This window comes from Corapipo altera, unplaced genomic scaffold (genome assembly GCF_003945725.1).
Source record: "Corapipo altera isolate COAL_440 unplaced genomic scaffold, ASM394572v1 181b, whole genome shotgun sequence".
NCBI lineage: Eukaryota > Metazoa > Chordata > Aves > Passeriformes > Pipridae > Corapipo > Corapipo altera.
The window spans coordinates 459,396-481,309 of NW_020884963.1; the positions used below are offsets into that span (position 1 = coordinate 459,396).

General features: G+C 54.3%; 1 protein-coding gene across 1 annotated transcript; it reads right to left on the minus strand.

Moving 5' to 3' along the window:
• Nucleotides 1–2,506: 2,506 nt before the first annotated feature.
• Nucleotides 2,507–20,575, minus strand: SSC4D (scavenger receptor cysteine rich family member with 4 domains). The gene is made up of 11 exons (XM_027664445.1): nucleotides 20,504–20,575; nucleotides 12,346–12,514; nucleotides 9,282–9,317; nucleotides 8,082–8,480; nucleotides 7,057–7,128; nucleotides 6,412–6,726; nucleotides 5,368–5,448; nucleotides 5,049–5,126; nucleotides 4,127–4,438; nucleotides 3,418–3,495; nucleotides 2,507–2,823 (listed from the first exon to the last, which is right to left on the minus strand). The coding sequence occupies exons 1-11, from the start codon at nucleotides 20,573–20,575 to the stop codon at nucleotides 2,507–2,509; spliced, it is 1,929 nt and encodes a 642-aa protein (XP_027520246.1).
• Nucleotides 20,576–21,914: the final 1,339 nt, after the last annotated feature.

The window sequence follows — 21,914 nt, forward strand, 5'->3', positions numbered from 1 at the left end:
CCAGAGCATTCCATGCTGATACCCTGCTCCAGAGTCTTCCTGTGCTGGTACCCTGCTCCAGAGCATTCCATGCTGATACCCTGCTCTATAGCATCCCCTGTGCTGGTTCCCTGCTCCCATCCTGCCTGTCACTCCCTGCTCCCATGGAGATGATGTCCAACTTGGCTGTGCAGTGTCTAGGGGGATCCCTGTGGATCCCAGCCCATTCCAAGCTGGCTGCGAGAGAAAAGGCTGGAAGACAAGGGAGGCGGCTGCTGTCTCTCCTGGCTGGAAACCCTTTGCTTGCTGGATTGCAGGTTGTGGAAGGGAGAAGCTCCAGGAGAGCAGGACCTGCTTTCCCAGCCCAAAGCCAAGAACAGCAGGGTGTTGGGTAACACCAAAACCCAGCCTGGCTTTGCCGGCTCAGGGCACAGCCCTCAAGGAAAACAGGGAAAGCCCATCCAGCCTTACTCACCTTCCTCCCTGCAACACCCCAAAAGGCAGCAGCCTCCAGAGCAGCTCCTGGCCACCAGATCCCTCCCCACCTCCCATAGCCATGGGGAGGGGTTGGCAAAGCTGGTGGAACCTGCAGCACCCTCTGACCCATCCCCAGCTGGTGTGGGCTGCAGTGGGACCTGGGGAGTGCCGGGGACTGCTCTGTCCCCCTCCTGCTCCCAGCAGGACCCAGGCATTGCCCAGCTGTCCTGGAGGCAGGAGACAAGAAGGGGGGTGAGGGGGCAGCAGGATGGGCAGCAGAGCGTGCAGGACCTGGGAAAGGAGAGGTTTTATTCACACACCACCTCCCTGCCCTTTCCCAGGGCCCCAGCAAGCCCAAGTCAAGCTGCACTGCCACAGCCTGCCTGGAAGATGCTTCCATGCCTCAGTTTCCCTTCCATCCCCTCAGTGATGAAAATCTGGCCCCGGGGCAAAGTGCTGGAAAAGCTCTTCCCACAGAAAGTGGAGGAGAGGCAGCCAACATCAGCCTTAGCACAGGGCCAGGGCCACCCCACAGCCCACATGACTGCAAAATCCACTGGAAACAAACCCACAGCTGGAACCAACCCTGAGCCTGGTGCAGCTCAGGGCTGTACCCCCAGAGCTGGGGTGGGGAGGGGTCTAAGTTGGGCTCTCAGCTGGGTGGGAATCAAGGGATTTGCACCAACTTTTGGCAGCAAGAGCTGAGCCTTCTCCTCCAGGTCTGGGACATTGCCTCTTCCCCAGATGTTTACTATTCCTCGGGGCTTTAAGGGGGTGACAGGGAGACAAGTCAGGTCTCAGAGCACTTCCAAAGGGCTTTTATTTATTCACAAAACAAACCCAAACACATATAAGGAAAAATGGGAAAACCAAAAAACCCAACACAGGAATACGCACCGTCTATTATTAACAAAAGGATTGCACAAACAGAGGAGTGAGTGCAGCAGAGGGAGCAGCTGGGACCTGCTCTGTGCTGCTGCACGAGCCCTTTCTCACCCTTACACCCCATCCATGAGAACACAGAGACCATTTTCCTGGTGTCCCATTAGGAATCAAACACTTGGTGGTGAAGGCAACTGATGCTGCAGGATGGGTCCTTCCACCTGAGCTGGAAGGGAAACAGCCTTTACCCCAAAGACACGGCACTGGGAAGAGACCGGGCTCCTGGGTCCCTTTGCTTGCTCTGGGAAGGGATTTGGGGTCTCTCCTATGGTTTTCCATCTGCTTGTGTCCTGTCTGCCAGCTCCCTGCCTGCCCTGGGCACCTCGGAGCATTATGGAGCTTATGGGACAGAGCAGTCAAAGCCAGAATGTCTGGATAGCACAGGATGGAGAAGGATGGTGAGGCTACAAGGAGCCCCGTCCTTTCCCACTCCCCAAGGGATTTTTTGGGCAGGTACACAGGCTGTGCTGAAGCCCCCCAGGAAGGGAAATCTCAGTTGAGCTCTCCTAAAACCCCACAGAGTTTGCAGAAGAAACAGGGGAAATGGGCATGAGGATTGCAGATGGCGTGAGATCCAATGCCTGCATTTCTGCTGCATGGAAATGAGGGAGGGATCAGTATTTCTGATACCAAAATGGGAAGAAAAAGCTGGTATTGGGATTTCTGAGGGGTTTTCAAAGCAAATTGCAGAACAGCAGCAACTCGCTGCAGAGCCACTGGAACATCTTGGTGGGATTTCAGCCCCCTTTTTACATTTTCTGAGTATAATCTAACGTCATTTTCACAGCAGAAAGTCCAATTTCTCTCCTCCTCTCTTATTAGAAATGGCTGAAACCAACCAGATTTCACACCAAAAGTGGTTCTGTTTTTCCAGGGGGTGGTCTGGGGGAAAAAACCTTCAGCCAGTATTTCAGGAGCTGAGGAGAGCCCAGTCCTCACTCAGCTCTTCCATCCTCAGAGCCCAAACACCCACAGCGGGCTCAACCCGTGCCCTCGTGGGGCGAGTGGGGAAACTGGGGCAGAGAGTGGGTGTCAGGGTTCTGCCCCTCTTTGTGGGCATCACCCCTGTCCCCCCTTACCTGCGGGGGGGTCCCGGTGGGGCGGGCGGTCATAGGATGTCACAGACAGCACCGGCATCCTCGGAGTGGTCGCAGTTGTGGACGTCCCAGCGGATGTGGGAGCAGCGCAGCAGCGAGGGCTCGTGGCCCTTGCACTTGAGGTTGTCGAGGAAGATGTAGCCCGTGCCCTGGCCGTACCGGGCCTCCCCCCAGGCTGCCATGGCGTGCCCGCAGCCCACCTGCCTGCACACCACCTTGGCGTCCCGCAGGTCCCAGGCGTCGTCGCACACCGTCCCCCACTGGGACAGGTAGAACATCTCCACGCGCCCCTCGCACCGGTGGCTGCCGTTCACCAGGCGCAGGGACCCTGCGGAGGGCACGGGGTGAGGCAGCCCCTGCCCGTGCCCATCCCAGTGCTGCACCCCCCTCTCCACCACCTTGGAACAGCTCTGGACTTTCCGAGGATCTGCGGATGTTTGCTGGGGCCCACAGCTCCCCCACTGCCTCCACACAGCCAGAAGCACGGGGGGGGTGACAAGCTGCCGGTGTCTGGGTGACCCCCAGAGCATTGTGGTGGATGTTCAACTTGAAAGAATGGACAATAATTCTCTGTTCCTGGCTCAGCCCCTTTGATCCATCACCTCGCTTCCTCACCAAGGTCCATCACTCAATGGTCCATCACCTGAGGTCCATCGTCTCTTCTCCCATCCAAAATCCAACACTTAATGGTCCATCACCTGAGATCTGTCACCTCTGCCTGAACCAGCCTTGGGGGCACCAGGAGAGCCCATGACTTAATGGTGCCACTAGTTTTTCCCCCTCCTATGGCCTGCTCCACGTGGATGCTTCAGACACTGCCGAAGCCTGTGCCACTGCCCAAGCCACCTCCGTTTCCACGCTGTGCCAGTGTGGAGCATCCCCAGGGCTGGCACTGAGTCCCCGGAGACACCTCAGTACCTACCCTCCCTGGGACGAGTTGGGACCAATGTGGTGGTCGTAGCAGTGGCTTCTTGGAAATGGTCTCCAGCGTCATCAGCACCTGGTGTGGTGGGGAAGGGGTGGGAAAGTGACTCGGGGACACCTGTGCCCCCCAGGGCCAGGACAGAGCCCCCCAGCAGTGGTGTGGGATGACTGGGGATGGATGCAGGGTCATGTGGGGTGGGATGTGCAGTCACTGCACTTCCAGGGATGTGCACAAATGGAGACCAGAGATGATAGACACACTCCAGCCATCACTGTGGTGAGCCATGGTACCAACTGCCATTGCTGTCCCCCATGGGCAGGAGGCCCCCCAGGGTCAGGTCAGACCCCCCAGCAGCAGCATGGGATGGCTGGGGACTGATGCAGGGATGTGTGGGGTGGAATGTGCAGCCACTGCACTTCCAGAGAAGTGCACAAACAGAGACCAGAGGTTGTATTCACATTCCAACCATCACCTGCACCACAGCACTGAGCACTGCTGCTGTCCTCCACAGGCAGGAGGAATCCCAGGGGCTCATTAACCACCCACCACCCCATTTTGGAGACCCCACTTCCCGCAGCTCCCCTGAGCCCAGCCAAAATCCTCCCTGCACCCATTATCTCATCGGTTTTCCACTCCACTGAGCTGAGCTTCACTGGAGAACCCCCTTCTCCCAGCTGGCGGCCCCCAGGCTCTCCCCGACTCTCACCTCGGCAAATGACCCCGGCGTCCTCGTGGTGGCCGCAGTTGTGCTGCCCCCAGCCCAGGTGGAAGCAGTCGGCCAGGCGAGCCTCGCCGCCGCCGCATCCCACGTTATCCAGCAGGACGGGCCCGCTGCCGTAGCCGAAGGAGCCGAGGACGGTGGCGGCGAGGGCGGCCCCGCAGCCCAGCTGCCGGCACACCACCTGGGCGTCGGGGAAGTCCCAGTCGTCGTCGCAGACGGTGCCCCAGGTGCCGCGGTGCCGCACCTCCACCCGCCCGCGGCAGCTCCCGTTCCCGTTCGCCAGCCGCACGCCGCCACCTGCGTGGGGGCCCCGGCACAGGCACGACACCGGGGGGGACCAGGGCTCCACAGGGGGGTACAGTGTCCCCTGCTGACCCTCCAGGGGTATGGGGTGAGCCCCCAGGGAACTTGGGGTGAGCGTCTGGGTTATGGGATGACACATAGGGACGTGGGAGCAACCCCCTGGGGATGTGGGGCAAACCCCTAGGGACATGGATGCAACCCCCCCCAGGGATGTGGGATAAAACCCTGTGGGCATGGGGTGAGCCCTTGGGTTATGGAGTGACCCCTGGGGGCATGGGAGCAACCCCCTAGGGATGTGGGGCAAAACATTCAGGGTGTGGGGTGATTCCCTGGGTTATAGGGTAACATATGGAGACATGGGTGCAACCCCCTGAGGATGTGGGGCAAAACCCCTGGGTTATGGGGTGACCCCTGGGGACGTAAGTGCATCCCCTGGGGGCATGGGATGATCCCTTGGGAGCATAGGGGGAAGCCTGAGAATGTCAGCTGAGCCCATGGGGACTTAGGGTGAGCCCTGTGGATGTGGGGTGAGTCCTGGGGATAGGGGTGACCCCCCCCAGGAACGGGGAGCCCCATGCAGAACTAGCAGCAGCTGGACACTTACTTTCCTGCTCGACAGTCAGGAGCATGGTGGTGACCACCTCAGTGGCCTGGGAGGGCTGGTCCCTGTCATCTGTCACTGCTGGGACAAGCATGGGGACACAGGCATTGGGGGGTCCAGATCCAGCACCCACTGCCCCTCTTCAGTCGGTGCCAGCGGCCGCCAGCACCAGAGCTGCCCCATGGCAAACTACTGCCATGGGCAATGTCACTTTCAGAGTGTCACCCACACGTGGCAGGACCCCAGGGTGACTATGTTGGGTCACAGCAGGACACAGATGCCCCCCAACAAGACCCCAGCTGAGTGACTGCTGACCTCCTACCTGTGGCCGTGGCTGTGAGTGTCTCCTCGGAGTCCAGGGCCACCGAGGTGGTGAATGATGTGATGGTGGACGTGTCCAGCCCTGCAGTGACACAGAGGGACGGAGGTGAAATGGCAGGAAGAAAGATGCACAGCTGTGAACGTCCTGACCGTGGGAGGCAAACCCGGGTGGTTGGACTCGATGACCTCAGAGGTCTTTGTCTTTTCCGACCTAGTTGATTCTGTCAGTCTGAATGCTCCAGGGCAATGGGGATGAGGATGGACCATGTCCATCTGCACATTTCTGCTGCTCAGGTGCTGGAAATGGGGCTTCTCCACCCCAGCCCAAGTGCTGGGGTCCCACATGAGACCTTCCTTCTCCATGTACCTGGGAGGTTTATCATCAGGATTCATTACCTTTTAATCTGTCTTATCCCCTACCCCTCTGAGCAGAGGCTGTTCATGGTGATGCCATCAGCTCACTGCCCAGGGGAGGTGCCAGAGGGGATGGGGATGTTTAAGGAGGAAAGGACCAGCCTGAGAAAATTGTCCCTTTTCTCCTGCATCAACCTCTTTGTCCCCTAATAGCAGGAAAGGGAAAGCACTGGCACTTACTGCTCCCGTCATTAGCCATGATAATGAGGGAATTCAGGAGGATTATTAACATTATAAACAGTAATCAGCAGAGAATGGCAGAAATGCATCATTTCAGGAGGGGAAGGGGAGGCAGGCTGGGCCTGGCATCGTGCCCAGCCTCTGGCAGCCGCTTACTCATTCCGGACTCGGGCAGCTTGTTTTCCAGCCAGCAGAGCAGGGAAGTGGCAGAGGGAAATGGCAGGATGGCAGATGCATTTCCCCTTCAAATCACCACTCCAACCGTGTCCCAGTCTCTCTGTGCAGTGTTGCATCCTGCTCCAGACCACCAGGATGACGGCAGATAAGGAGCAAGGATGTTCCTGCAGCACCAAAGACTGGTCCCTGGCCAACCCTGGGCACCTCGGCATCTCTCTGAGGCCATTTCTCCTCAGAGAGTGGGAAGTCTCTGGGTTTTTCCCTGCCCTGCTACCTGCACAGATGACCCCGGCGTCCTCGTGGTGGCCGCAGTTGTGGATGCCCCAGCCGAGGCTGTAGCAGGCGGAGAGGAAGGGCTCGCTGCCATCACAGTTGACGTTGTCCAGGAGGATGCGCCCTGTCCCATAGCCAAAGTAGGCATTGCTCTTGTAATCCAGGGCCTGCCCACAGCCCAGCTGCTTGCAGACCACGCTGGCATCGCTCAGGCCCCAGTCGTCGTCGCAGACGGTGCCCCAGTTCCCGCGGTAGAAGATCTCCACCCGGCCCTGGCAGGTGTCGGGCCCGCTCACCAGACGGATGCTGCCGTCACCTGGAGGGTGGCAGCACGTGGTGAGAAGGATGTTGTACCCCTGCACATGGCACAGGGATGCCACCGAGCCTGGACCTGGCAGCGCCCGTGATGGCAAAGAAACCGAGTGAGAAAGAGCGGGGAAGGGATGGTGCTTCAGGGCAACGTGGCTTGGGAGCCTTGGAAAGCTCTGGGACAGGGTTTGGCCATGGCCAGCACAATGATAGATCCCCGGGGTTCTGCCCCTCGGAGCTGGAGAGTTGGGGGGCTCAAGAGGGGCAGCAGGTGATGGTAGGGGACACTGCCCTCAGCCAGGATGTCCCCCCTGAAAGCAGCACTCAAGCAGCTTACTTTCCCCATCCTGTACCGGGGCTGTGAGGGTCCTGGTGGTCGGTCCTTCGCTGGCTTGCGTGGGTGAGAACTCTGCAAAGGGAAGCAGAGAGGTGGCACCTGCTGCTGCTCCACCATGAAGCTGGAGGGATCCCTCCCACCCCACTGCTCCAGGAGGGTTTGCATCAAACTAGCCCCAACAGGAAATAAAGAGGGTTTGCAGCTGCACTGCTCTGCCCAGAGCTCTCTGCCAAGGTCTCAAGCCACTTCTCTGCCCTCAGACCCACCTCCCCTACCTTCTTCTTCACCCCTTCCACCTCTCCTCTCCAGCAGTGCCCTGACTCAGTTTCTTGCTCAGTCCATGACTTCTGTTCTCTGGTCCAACTCACCAGCCAACCCATCATCTCTGCCTTTCCATCCTTCCTTTTCCAAGCCCTGCTTCTGGAGGACACGGGGATTCACTGAGCAGCTGCTCTGGGTCTGCACAGCCTCGCATTCAGTGCTCACTGATGCCTGGCTGATGAGCAAACCCTGAGTAGCTACACAGGAGGAAAGTGTGTGGGGTACATAGGGGTCGGCATGGAGTTGTTCCACTTTCACTTGCCAAGTTCAAACACTTTCCACTGCTTTTCGCACCTTTAGGAACATTTTCCTACTGAAAAGCTCAGCAATTTAAAGAAAGACAAGTCAAAAGGGGTAAGAGCAGTGGGGCAGCAACTGACTCAGAGGCAGGAACGTGGGTGGGCATGTGATCTTTCCCCAAGGATCATACTGGAGAGGTTGCAAAGTCCCTGAGCTGGGAGTGACAAGGAACACAAAACAGGCTGGTCACCTTATGGAGCACCAGCATGTGGAGCTGGGAGGTGACCTGGATTGAGGAGAGGGGTGGAGGAAGGATGCAGAGGAGGCTTGGCTGACCCAGGATCAGAAGAACAGAGGCTGGGATATGACTCTTGGGCTCTACCAAAGCATCTGCATCCCCCAAGGCCTGCAGCCCCCCAGGAGCCCCCTGCTCTCCTTGCCCCCAGGAAACCCAACCTCACTACCATTGCACACGACAGCCACGTCCTCGTAGTGGTAGCAGTTGTGGATGCCCCAACCGTGGCTCCAGCACTCGCTCAGAGCTGCCTCCCAGCCCTTGCAGTCCACGTTGTCCAGGAAGATGGGCCCGCTCCCCTGGCCGAAGGTCATGGCAGCCGGGAGGGTGATGGCGTGGCCGCAGCCCAGCTGGCGACACACCACGTTGGCATCCACGATGTCCCAGTCGTCGTCGCAGACCGTCCCCCAGGAGCCGTTGTAGAGGATCTCCACCCGCCCCTGGCACCGGCTGGGCCCGTTGGAGAGACGGATCTCTGGGAGGACGGGCAGAGAGAGGTCCCTCAGCAGGCAACAGGCCAGGAGTGGCAAAGACTCAGGGGGAGCAAAACTATTCCAAATCCCCGCTCCTTAAATAAAATGATGACCCTTCTTGGTATCGCAAGGATTGGTGCTGCCCACCTGGTGGTGGGACATTGGGCTTCCCTTCATCTGCTGGAAGCAGAGGACATGGAGACTCAACATATCTCAATACATGAATGAGATGCACCAGCATCAAGGCTGGGCTGGACAGGGCTTTGATCCACTTGGTTTAGTGGAAGGTGTCCCTGCCCATGTCACGTTGGGGTTGGAATGAGGTGGGATTTAAGGTCCCTTCCAACCCAAACCATTGTGTGACTCTATGATCATGCCATCATTTCACCTCCTAAAGGGCAATAACCCAACAGGAGAAGAGGAAAGCAGATGTGAGGCACCCATGTGTAGACATACAATGGGTGACAAGTGGCAAGGTGCAATTAGCAAACTCTTATGAGCCTCAACAAACAGATCCAGAGCTGATCCCACGTGGGAGTCGGTGGGATGGAGATGATCCCTCAAGCTGCTGGTGACAGGGAGCAGGTATAGAAGTGCTCCTGGCCTGCCACGTCAAGGGAATTATTTGCTTGTGTGTGATGCATGGCACAGGGACAGGGACTCAGCAGGAGGTGGTAAAATTCCCCTCTCAGGATAATAAGTGGAACAGGGATAATAAAGAAACTCTATTTCCTTTCTGTAAAACAAATTTAGCTTCTTGCTGCTTTTTATTCCAAACTAATATGCTTCCTTTTTGAAATTCCCCAAATCCCTTTTTTTTTTTTTTTTTTACCAAAAAAATACGTTTCAATTACAAAACTTCCTGGAGAAAAGTGATTTTAAGAGAAGAATCTCACCTGGGAATTGCAACAGCTCGAGCTCGGAGGTGGTGCCTGCAAGGGAGAAGAGAAGGGATCAGCTCTGCAAAGGAGAAGAGAAGGGATCAGCTCTCCCCAGCCCTTGAAGCATGGGGAGCTCAAAGGATGATGGCAGCAGGGATAGGGTGGGCATGGTGGGGGACCCAGCAGCCCCTGGACCCTTTCCTTTCCTGCAAAGGCCTGAGGTTTGTAGGGGAAAAATTAAACACCTTTTTTCAGGGCATCAGTTCATCTGCTTCACGGTGGGGGAAACTGAGGCAGCATGTGGGCGACTGTGGCTCTGTGGTGGGACTGTGCTTGAAGCACCAGGTGACATGTGTGTGACACCGAAGAGCCCAGTGGCCAGCAGCAGCCACCCCAGGTGGGTCCTGCCTTGAGTCAGGCCTTGGGGATCTTCGCATCAATCCGTGGCTCCATTCATGAATTGCTGCAGGCCCTGGGCAGCTCCTGCATGTCCCTGCCCTGTGCCCCATGGAAAAGCTGAGTGGTGAGATGGGGATGAGGAAAACCCATCTACCTCCCTTGAGAAACCCACTGGAGCTCTCCTGGTGGAAGATGCTGTGCCCTGTGTGCATTTTAATTGATTTTTTTTCTTTTTTTTTTTTTTTCTCCCAACAAAGTCTGCTTTTTGCAAGCTCCATAATTACGTGCAAGTACCAACACACCCGTTGACGGGGTGCATCCACCTTAGGGGGTGAGCAAGCAGCCTCCAGAGGGAACTGAACGTTTGCAGGATGCATTTACATTCCAGCCAGCTGGGTTTGAATGAGGGTTCTGGAAGTGCCCTGCCAGCAGCCCCACACTCAGGGTCTGGATGCTCAGGGAAGGGCTAAGGGAAAGCTGAAACTCCTCCTGGCAGCCTGCTCCTCCCACTGGGCTGGGCCCCCCTCCCACAATTTGGGCATTTTTTTGGGCACAAAAACTCTCTCAGCCCCAGTGCTGAGTGATGTGGGGTCCCCCCTGGGATGCTGCTAGCATGGGGCACTGAGGGCTCTGGCTTGTCCAGGAGGTCACAGCAGCATGATCCAGGGGACAGTGGATGGGAACAAGTGGCTGGACCTCCCTGTCCCTGGTGGACATCCCTGTCCTGTCACTGCCCCTGTGGGTACCCTGGGATTTCACAAGCTCTTGGCAGATGCCAGAGCCCAGCACAGATTCCTCAGCCATCTGAGTCACCTCAGGCTTGAGGCTGTGGCTGCACAGCCCTCTCCCATGGGTGACACCTTCCAAAACCCTTCCAAACCTAGTGGAAGGTGTCCCTGCCCATGGCAGGCGGTTTGGAACGAGAGGAGCTTTAAGATTTCTTCCAAGCCGAACCATCCCGTGATTCTGTGATGTCTCCATGCTAATTACAGCACCTAAGGGCTCATCAACACCCATGGTGGCTCCGTGGCCTCTTTTCCTCACCCTGCCTTGGACCAGCCCTGTCCTGCTTCACGCTCAGCCCACGAGCAGTGACGTGAAGGTCAATCCCAGCCGCTCTGGAGGCGGATGTCACCGCCCTGAGAGGCAGCGTGAGCCTGGGGGGACAGTTGAGCAGATGAACCCACCTCCCTTTTCCTTGCTAGGACGTTGCCTGGGAGACCATTAAGTCAGCTAGAAAACAGGGCTGTCAAAGAAAGACCTAGAAGCCCCAAGAGAAAAGAGAATAAGGCAACTGTCTAGATGTATCCCTGAGTTAACAGGGATGCTGCCCGTGGCTGGGATGAACATCAGCAGCCAGGGAGCTCCAGCCCTGGTCGGGCATTCCTGCCCTCCCCAGCTGGACCAGGCAGGCTGGAAAGGGATGCTGTGATGCCAGAAAGAAGTGGGGATTACACAGGCAAGACCAAGGGAGCAGAGAGGCTCTAAAGGAGAGAACAGGGAAGGACATGGCAGCCCTGTGGGCTGGAAAACAGGAGAGAGAGGTTATTCAGCTCACCTCTGCACCAAAAATGTGGAGATGTGAGCGTTTCTAGGAAGAGCGTTTCATCCTGGTTTGTATTGATTTTTAACACCTAGTCCACTCCAGTGCCGAAGAAGCAGTGGATAAAAAGACATTGATAAATATTCATTTCCCTTTAAGTCAAAATCAAAGCTCTGAAATATTCATTTAAGAACATCCTCCAGCAAAGTCAGGAGAGATCTGAAAAAATATGCCTGGTGTGTCTACCATAATGAGGAACGAGGGGAAAACGGTATCCTTTGAGAACAGAGAGAGAGGGCCCTCGGTGTTTCTCTGATCCAGCTTCACAAAGCCAAAAGAAAAAGGGAAATTGCTCCAGTAAACACCTACGCTAAACAAAACCACCAAATGGGAGGACAAATCACCCTTCGTTAGCGACTAATCTCTGCCCATTAATGAAGAGAACCGGGAGAACCGTGAGAGCCTGGAGAGCCTGGCGGTGCAGGGGACAGCGGCAGAGCCACCGGGGTCCCCTCAAGATCCCCACACGTCGAGTGTGGGCGCCGGGGCTGCCACAGCAGCTCGGGAGGGGACGGGAAGCTCCCGCTGAGGGAGTGGGAAGGCAAAACCTGATTTGCCTCAATTAGGGTGTCTGACTACATCTGAATTCCCAGTTTTCTGGCTGGCTGCGCCTTGGCACGGGTTTGTTGAGGCAGGAATGTGTTACCCACCGCCTGGCTGTAATCACACGGATCCAGTCACACCGGGATAACTGTGCTGCCTCAGCACTTGCGCAGACCCTCGTTCCAAAGCGGGAATGGCTTTTCCCAGTTCGATTAAAATGCTTCCCAGCCTGACTGGACAGTGCCTGCCAGGAGTGAGTAGGGACCAGTGTCCTGAGGGAAGGGGTGCACATTCCACCCGTCACTTCGGCAGGATCAGTCCCACAGGTCCTGGGGAGCAACCCCAGCAGCATCCTTTGGCCATCAGCATCTTCCCATCGGTGTTGGACCTGCTCCCTCCATCCCTGTGCACCCTCAGTGCTGCTGGGGGCACCATGCCAATCCTGCCCATGGAGAAAATCTGCCCACAAATCTGAGAGCCAGAGGGAGATCGCGGGTGCCTAAAACCCCTCCCACCGCCCAACGCGGAGCTCACCGGTGGGGCTGAGAAGGAGAAAGAGGAGGAGGAGCATGGCTGGCATCAAGGAAAGGGGCAGCACCGCGATGTCCGGCCCCCCTGTGCCGTGCCGGGTGGCCAGACAGGGACCAGGTGTCATTGCTGCACGACAGTCCTGCCGCAGACAGGTATCCAGAGGAGGTTGTCCCTGAAACATGCAGACAGCAGTTAGTGGTGGCCAGAAGAGCCTGTGCCCACCAAGGACCATGCAGGACCTCTGAACATGTCCCTCTTCAGTATTCCCAGGAGCAGTGACCAGGAGATACGTGAAAAGTAATTCTAGTTGGATTTATTGAGAACAAGAGGTAATTTTTTGAGTGGCAAGATGAAGCTGAAAGGGCCACATCCCACCTGCAAAAGGAAACTGGAAACCAGAAGCCTCTATTGTCTCTGCTCTTTGTCATCCTGTGAGAAAAAAAAAGCAGGGACAGGTATTTCTGTGGGAAGACAGTAATTTCTGGGGTCTGTAGGACAACCTGATTCACCTGGGGGATTGAGATGCAAACTCCACGGGGGTAAGATGGAAAGCAAACAGGAATGTCAGCAGAAAACAGGGAAGAGATTAAATATCATAAGATTCCATTTCCCCTTCATTTACTGCTCCCTGCAGGAATCACTGCCGAAGGGATGGATTTCTAGCTCTGTTTCACTCACAGGCTGTTCGGGAGGGGGATGGGGGCTGGTCCTGCTGGTCGGGACACCTCTGGGAGCCCAGACCCTCATCCCAGCGGTGCCAGCAGTCGGCCTGACGGCAGCGTGTGCTGGTGGAGCAGTGCCATCGTGAGGATGCTCTCACACACAAAGCCAGGCTCTCAGGCTCAGCTCAGGCGAGACCTCAGATTAGTCCCTCCAGCCTGCACGAGGCACACCATCTCCTTAAGGGATGCACACCAGCTACTGTCATCTACTGATGGTCAAAAACCTGGGAAAGGACACTGAAATCCACTGTATCAATGACCAAACCCTCCCTCCCGTGGAAACCCCTCATCCAGCCTTTTCCTGCTCCTTGTTTTTCCATGCACAGGATGAGAAGAGCTCCCAGGTGGGATCATGTGCTGGTGTCCACCCAGCCAAGGTCCCTTAAGATCATGGGCTGAGTGGGCTCCAGAGCCACCAGATCAAGGCTTTGTTGCCTGCACCAGGGAGAGATGATGGTAGACCAAGGGTTTTTATGTGCACCAGCCCGAGGTGATGGAGGTGCAGGATGGAGCCTCTGTGGATGGGACAGGGCCCCGTTACTCCTCCTTGGTCTCTCTCTCAGCTCCCGCTGCCCAGAGGAGGAGACCCGCCAACAGACAGACGGCTCAGTGATGGGGGATGAAAACCAATCTACTCGCCGAGGTGGTGGCTTTCAATACTCCATTCATCCCTCCTGCAGCGCCGAATAATGTCGCCTTTTGTCCCGCCGGCCCTCCCCGCCCTCCGGAGGGGCAGGGCTGACAGACGGCCCCTCCGCCGCCCTGCCCCGGCCAAACCCCGGCATCGCGTCCTGCTCGCAGGGACGTTGTCATCGCCGGCCACTTTTGTGCCAGAGCCAGCGCGTTCCTGCTCCCTGGAAGGGTGGCAGCGGGCTTTAACCACTGCGGTGCTGTGCCACGGCCGACCCCAGAGAGGGAAAACCTGATTTTGCCTTCTCTGTCCCTTGTTCTTCCACCTGCTTCTCCATCCTCACCCCAATGCTCAGGGTTCAGCTGCGAACTGAACCCCCTTCCTTGCACCCAGGGGTGTTGGGGCCCTTTCAGAATATCTATAGATTAAAAACTGCTTTTAAGCCATAATTAGACATCGTGGCACTGCAGCAAAGCAAAACATCCCTTTTAACATTACCCAGAGAAGCTGTGGCTGCCCCATCCCTGGAAGTCTCCAAGGCCACACTGGATGGGGCTTGGAGCAGCCTGGGCCAGTGGAAGGTGTTCCTGCCCATGGCAGGATGGAACGAGATGAGCTTTAAGGTCCCTTCCAACCCAAACCCCTCTGTGGTTCTGTGAGGATTCTATGATTTAAAGGGTTGCTGAATGTGGGTTTCTGGAAGTCCCTTCAAACTGAGGTCCTGCAAGCTGTCAGGTGTCCTGTAAAAGCACCCCCCATCATGCACCCTATGGAAGGAGCAGCAAACCCCACATCACCCCCATCCTGCACATGCACTGCCCACTGGGGCTGCTGCAAAACTCCCAGGGGAAGACCAGGGCTCCAACGTGAGGCACAGAAAGTCCCTGCTTTCACCCCAAATAACTCACCACAGCAGACACACTGTCCCCCACCAGCATTTTGCCCACAATGAAAACTCCCTCCTCCCACCTGGACATGAGACCGCACAGGTCCTTCAGTCCCCTTTGGTTCCTTCTGTACCCCTTGGCCACAGCTGGAATGAGCCCCTGCTCTCTATTTGTCACTTCTTCTACTTTTTAATATTCATGTAACTTCAGGAGAAATCACAGTCTTTCATCCACCACCACCCCACCAGATCATTATTTGTAATTACCACCCTGACCTAAAAAAAAGCATCATAAATCCACATACCTGTTTGATAATTTCACTCCAGTATAAAAGAGGGTATATCAAATCCCAGAAATATCTATTCTCTTTTGAAATAGAGGAAAGAGCTGGCTAGTTATAAAAAAAATTTTAAAATAATGGTTGAAATTAGTATTCCCAGTAAGAGGTGATGGGGATAAGGCAGGAATTTTTTCTTTAGGTGAGATCTTGTTTAAAAAATTTTAAAAAAATAATAAAAGGAGAAGAAAAAGGATCTCATCCATCAACAGAACAGCTCCAGCCCGTCATCTCTTTGCACTTTTGGGGTGGCTGCTGCTGGGTTACAGCAGGATGGCAGCCCTGCATCCCATCCTGGGGCAGGTCATTCCAAAAGCAAAGGAGAAAGAGAGGAAGGAGGAGGGGGAAGAAGAGGAAGAAGAAGGAGAGAGAAGGGAAGAGAGGGAAGACTGCTAAGGAGACATGGTGGGGAGGGAATGGCTCGGGTTTCAGGGAGGCAGGCAGGGACACATCCTTAAATTGGGTGCTGGCAGAGCCTGGGTTACGCCTCAGGGGAAGGGAGAAGCTTTTTCAGAGGATTTGGGCTTTTCAGCTCCTTCCCACCTCCCTCCTCGGCTGTCTGAGTGCCCACCTGGAGGGGAAGTCAGCAACAACCATCTGGCTGGAAATATTTCTGTCGATGCCTGAGCCAGCACTGGGATGCAACGGGAGGGGACGGTCCCAACTTCTTGCCCCTCCTGAGGGATTTGAGAACCTGCTCCTCAGACAAACCATGGCCCTCCCTGCCTGTTCCTGGGCAAGAAGTTACCTTTAGAGGTTCCTTTTTTTCAGGATTTTTCCTGCCTGGCCATCCAAGGCAGCTCTACTGAGGATGTTAGAGGGACCTGCCACATCCTTGCTCTCTTAGCCTGCAGTGAAGGATGTCCTGTGCTGGAAACCTTTCCCATCCACCTCCACCACCTCCTGCTCTACACATTCATGTTGTCTCCTTCAGCTGCCAACCAGGGCATCTCTTTGTTTCAAAAGGAATTGTGTGCATTTAATAATTTCTAACCATTATAGCCTTTTAGCCGTTTCAACCATCATTGCAAGTAAAAGTTGAGTAATGTGAGACTTTTGGGTCCCAACAGGCTTGAGAATCATGGAAAAAGAACCTCCAAACATATTGGGATTTCCAGTCTCATGAAATCTTAAGCTTCCCAGCAATTTTGGGAGCCTGGTGTGATTTTGGCTTAGAACAAGTTGATCTTATGAGCTACAGGATTCACTCTCACAGGAGGCAGCATTTGCCTTGTGGCTCTTACTGCTGGATTGTTTACTCATTCCTACAAAAAGGCAGACCCTTAAATGCCCTAAAATGCCTGTGTTTCATGTTTTAAGTCCTCACAAAGCCAGCTCTGGCTGCAGCTGTCGCCAACTGCTTCTGCCATTACCTTCTTGTAGGGATTCAGTAATTAGCAATTAGGCATTTTTATTCCCCAGTAGCAGCAAAGTTCTAATTAACCAGACCATGAGTGAACGTTTCAAAGGTGCCTTTTAAGTCTGTTTTGCCTAAACTTTGATAAACTCCCCGCTGTCCTGGCTGTCTGCCAGGCCCATGGACTGGGAATCATCAACTCCAGGATCGATCCACATCCAGGCTTTGGGGACCAGAAGTGTAAACTGCCCTAATGTGGGCATGCAGGGATAAGATTAGCAGCCTGAAGATGCTTTCCACCCTGTCCAGGATTCCTCTGGCCATTTCAGCACCATCTCAGATGCTTTCCATGTCTGCATCCTTCCTGCATGTGCTCTGAGTGGCTTGGCAGTATCAGGCTGTGGGATTATGCTGCTCCGAGGAAAAGAAAACACAGCCAGCCTTATTCGAGGAGCAGCCACAACACAAGAAAGGCTAATTATAAAATTCCACAGGACAGCAAGGCTGTTCTCTTGTGTGCCGGGGAAAAAAAGCTCTTTTTGTGCTTCTTGATGGTCCTGCTGCCTACTCAGGCAGGGACACTCAGAGACATCAGTGATGCTCACAGGAGAGTGGCTTATGGAGGGTTCAGGGCCATCCCCACATCCACTCAGCATCTGCCATGTGCCACGAGCAGCACCTACCACAGCTTCCTATGGCAGCAGGTGGCATTTCCAGCAGATCTGTTTTCTGGCAGCAGCTCGGTCATGGGTGGAAGCTGGGCAAAACAAGTGGCTCACAAATCTGAAGAAAACACAGAGCCTCCAAAAATAAAGAAATGATAATAGAAACAGATTTTCCTTTTCAATTAGCCAGGAAACTACAGAGAAGAGAGACAAACTCGTTTGTGTGTCCTATGCCATGGCCAGGAAATGTTTTGGGGGTGTAAAGAAGAACCTGGTGCCATGCAAAAAAGCCATAAGCTGAAACAAAAGGCGTCTCCTTGCTGTCAGGAGGGAAGGATGGGGCCGAGCTGATCCTCAGGACACCAGTTGCTGTTGTGAGCCATTAGCCGGCTTATAACGAATGACAGGATTCCCCTGCTGATTGCTGAGCTAAATTACGGTGTACTTAGGGGTTTCCTGCTGCTGCCTGAGCTTTGGGGAGCAGCAGCACGAAGGATGCTGCACCTGCAATGGGATGAGCCACCCCTCCTTCCTCTGTTCCTCCTGCTGCTCCGGAGCACGAGAACAGATGGGATCCTGTGATGTGGGGTCCCAAGAGAGGAGCTCTCACCCCCAAACCAATCTGTGTCCTGAAGCCTTAGGAGAAGGGAAAGGTGTAAAATGCAGCACAAGAGCATTTTGGTTTCCTGTCCTAACATTTAGCTCTGCCTCAGTGCAGCAGAAGCTGTGCTCCTAACACACCTCTGTGCTAATTTTAAGGTGTTTTCTGACAGTTTATACGTCCTGAAGTAAAGGCAGAGCTGAGGAAAGGGCGGTGGCAGCCCCCAGCACTGCACTCAGCTGCAGCAAGCTGGAGCTGCGGGAGAGGTACCCATCCCCTCCCCAGACAAAATCACCTTTGTTCCTCCCCGTAATCTGCTTCCTGCCCAACGTGCTGCAGAAACCACCTCAGCCAGGTGAGAAAGAGCAGCCCAAGGACGCAGCGCTGACAGGAGGCTCTCCAGAGGGCAGCTGACCCACGCCGTGGGCTCCAGCCGGCATCCAGAGCTGCGGAGGAGCAGGCACGGGGAAGAGGGGATGGGAAATGGGCAGCTGGGTCCTCTCCATCACCCACGTTGGTCATAGCAAGGGCACTCGCTGTGGGAATGAGCTTTAGAGTATGTCTGTAACTCCCTGCCTTTTTTGGGTGTCATTATCTCCATGGGGTGAAACCTCACCCTGCACTGGACTCCTGGCAGTGGGATCCACTGGAACAGCAGCCATACATATGTATATGTGTGTGTGTGTACATATATATATGAATGTGTGTGTATTTATATGTGTAGGTATATATTTATGTACATATACGAGGTGTCCAGTGCGATCAGCACTTGCTGGCTTCTCTGCCAGCCCTGGGGAATCCAGGCATCCCGCTTCTGCTGCAGCATCGCTGTTGTGAGATGGGTGTGCTGCAGCCTCAGTGCTTTTAAATACACTCCTGAGAGCCCAGACCACGCCCAAGTGTGCGGCTGGGAAGCGGTGACCTGTCTGGGGACACGCAGGCTGACAAGACAGTCGGGGTGGACATCGCTGCCTGCTGGGGCAGGGACCTGTGTGGAGATGCCGTGTCCGAGCCTGACACTCCATGGAACGGCTTGGGTTGGAAGGGACCTTTAGAGGTTTATTTGGTTGCGGGAATGCTCCGGAGCGATGGATCACCTTGTCGGCTGCCAGGCGGCTGAACGTGCACTAGGTGGCAACCAGCTTCAGGGAGAGGCGCTTGCGGCAGCCGGGAGGGGTGTTTGGTTTGGTCAGGGAGAGCAAAGCTCCACTGGGAACCCCCAGGGACCCTCCAGCGCGGTGGGCACAGCAGGTAGAAGGCAAAGCAGGACCAGTCCTGTCCATAATTAACATTAATGGCGAGGGGAGGGTGGCCAGAGCAGAGGAGACACGCACTCGACCCAGAGGACTGGGCTCCAGAGTTTCCTGGCTGGATTTAGCAAAGGCAGGGAGGAAGCTGTGGCTGCCCCATCCCTGGAAGTGTTCAAGGTCAGGATGGACGGGGCTTGGAGCAACCTGGGATAGTGAAAGGTGTCCCTGCCCATGGCAGGCGGTGGAAGGAGATGAGCTTTAAATTCCCTTCCAACCCAAACCATTCATTATTCCATGATTTCCCTGGAGAAGGCAGGCAGTGGGGAATAGAGGGTTTAGCTGAGCTCATGGGACATCTTTCACCACCAGCAGGGATGAGGAACATGTCCCCTTCAGTAGGTAAATCCCAGGTGTTGGAGAGCAAGGTCACCCAGCAAGAGCGGGATGCCCACACCAGATTCACCCCTGCTTTGTCTAATCAGTTCCCAGCAAGAACCAGCAGCAGCTGCTGCAGAGGAAAATGAAACAAAATTTCACCTATTATCCTCTGCCTGCAGAGGAATTTCTTCCTAATTTCTGTCACTTTGGGTTTGTCTGCTCAGGGAAATTAATCTGAAATCGAGTGGGCTGTGAATTCAAAGTGCTGCAGCAATCCCAGCAGAGCTTGGACAGGCTGTTTCCTAAGTGGCCAGGCTATTCCCCAGAGCACCAGCCTAAGTCTGGCAATTTAACAGAGCCCCAAGCATCAGGTTTTATAGACATTAGTGTAGGACCTTGAGTCAAAACCGCCTGAGATGGAGCAGCCATGGAGAAATTAATTCAACAGCCTTCCAGCCCTGCTGCAAGAAAAGCAACAGGAGGAAGGCAAATATTTGACTGATTACCCCAGTGTGTGGATGGATCAGACAGGAGTTGATCCCATGTTGGAGGACTCCCTGCTTTGCATACTGATTTGGGGAGCATGCAGAGAAGGGTGTGGGAAAGAAGAACATGGGAAATAAGGGATAAAGCTGGGAAAAAATCTGTAAGGGACTGTGTTAAAATCTGTGGATCATTAGGGTAAAAATAATATAAAATATAATATGCAATATTTTAGCAGGCAGTCAGGACTTTGAGGTCTGCATCCCTGTAAAAACAGGGTCCTTAGGGAGAGCAGGACACCGAGTTTCACATCCAAGCTCAGAGAGCATCTTCACAGAAGGTGTTCTTCACACAGAACAGCTGGAGGAATTTGTGCAGTGGGGTCTGACAGGTTCAGCTGGTCACCAGACCCCAGATTCCTGTTGTACGTGGTGCCTGAGCCCTGCTAACCCCTTTCAGGTTGTTGGACCATCATGGCATACAGGACAAGTGAGGGAGAGCTGTGGGAAAAGGGTGGCTGAGGGAGACTTGTGCTGCTGAGATGAGGTACCTCAGCCATCCATCATGTCCTGCAGAACCTTCCAGGGACCTTGATGCAAGATCAGGTCATGAATCCCTGCTCAAAAAATAAAAATTAAAATAAGTCCAATGCACTTCTAGACTATTCACACAGCTCAGCCACCGCCTGGCTGGTTTACCCCCATGGTACAGCCCTTCCCTTCTCCCAGGAGCTGCACCCAGTGCACGTCTGCTCTCCCCCACCCTGCAGCCCTTATCTGTAGCACCCTTCAGCCCCGAAGCACTGCCCAGAGACCTCGCCCAGCCTCCCTCACCAGCCAGGACTCCTCACTTGGAGCATCCCTTCATCTCCCAGCCCTGCCACGCAGTTCTGCCAGACTCGATAGAATCCCTTCTTCACCATCCTCGATTCTCCCTGAAACCTTTTCCTATTTAGGACCAGAAGATATTTGACACCTCTGCACCCATGCAACCACATGGATCACACAGTCTGCACCCAGCACGGCTTTATAAAACATTCCTATCTATTTTTTTCAGGAAAAAACCCTTGCGTTGCTCTCCAGTTACCAATTACAGCCGTAGGAGACAGGAATCCTGAGCACCTGAGTTGTAAATGTGAATCTTATTGCTTAAGCAGACACATTACGAGCAGGCTATCAATCACTTTTGGCAATTATTAGTTCTTTGTGAGTATTTTGAACTCAAGTATGTGACAGTCTCATCCATCCTGGAACAGAGAAATCCATGGGCATTTACATACAAGGCTGATCTGGGGGGGGATGCAGCTTCAGAGGGTTTTCACCAAAGCTGTTGTGGTTATGTGCTTGGTGCTGTACATTTTTGGCAGAAAACCAATCTTATATAAGCTCTGTAAAGAAAATTCTTATGTGTTTAACCCTGGAAGAAGAGTTTTAGAAGATGTCTCCATTTCTGCAGGATAAAATGGTTCTACATTTTATTTTTGCTGTAACTATTCAATCCAAGAATAATGTCCTTTATTTTATAAGCCTTTGGGAGCAGACGTATCATGTCATGGGTGAATCAGTATTGCTGGGTGTAAAGTCCAGGGAGGTTTAAAGTCATTTGATAAGGACTGGTGAATGCTTCCTGGTTTTGAAAGAATTATGATGATCTTAAGGGTTTTCACTGACCTAAATGATTCTATGGTTCTATGATCATTGCTGACAATGTCTCAGTAGGATTTTGACTTCTGCATCCATCAAGGGAAAAATCTAGGTGGTGTCTGACCTACCTCTAACAGAGTATGAAGTGATCCAGCTCTCTGCAAGGTCCTTCAGAATTAAAGGAATCCCTAAATAAATACATATTTTGGAAGGTGCAGCAGCTGGGAGGAAGCAGCGCTCTATTGTTGGAGAAATCTGCACACACGGGGTTGTGTTTAACCACCCTCATCCCTGCTCATACAAGGAACAGGCATCTCCAAGACTTTGTTTTGGATTTGCATAGATGTAAGTGAAATCCTCAGGGCTGTACTGAGCAGCTGCTTGATCCAGGCTGGATCTGGCTCTGGTGGTCACATCCACATCCCCACAGGACGGGGCAGTGTGGAGAAAGCAGCTCCCACAGCACCCAGTTAAACTGCGTTAGAGGCTGCACTGTTATGTACCACATGCACCCCATCACACACTGTCACACACGTGGTCACACTCACACGTTGTTGCACACTCAGGGTACCACACTCACACAGAGCATCTCACACACCCAGTATTACACATGCTCAC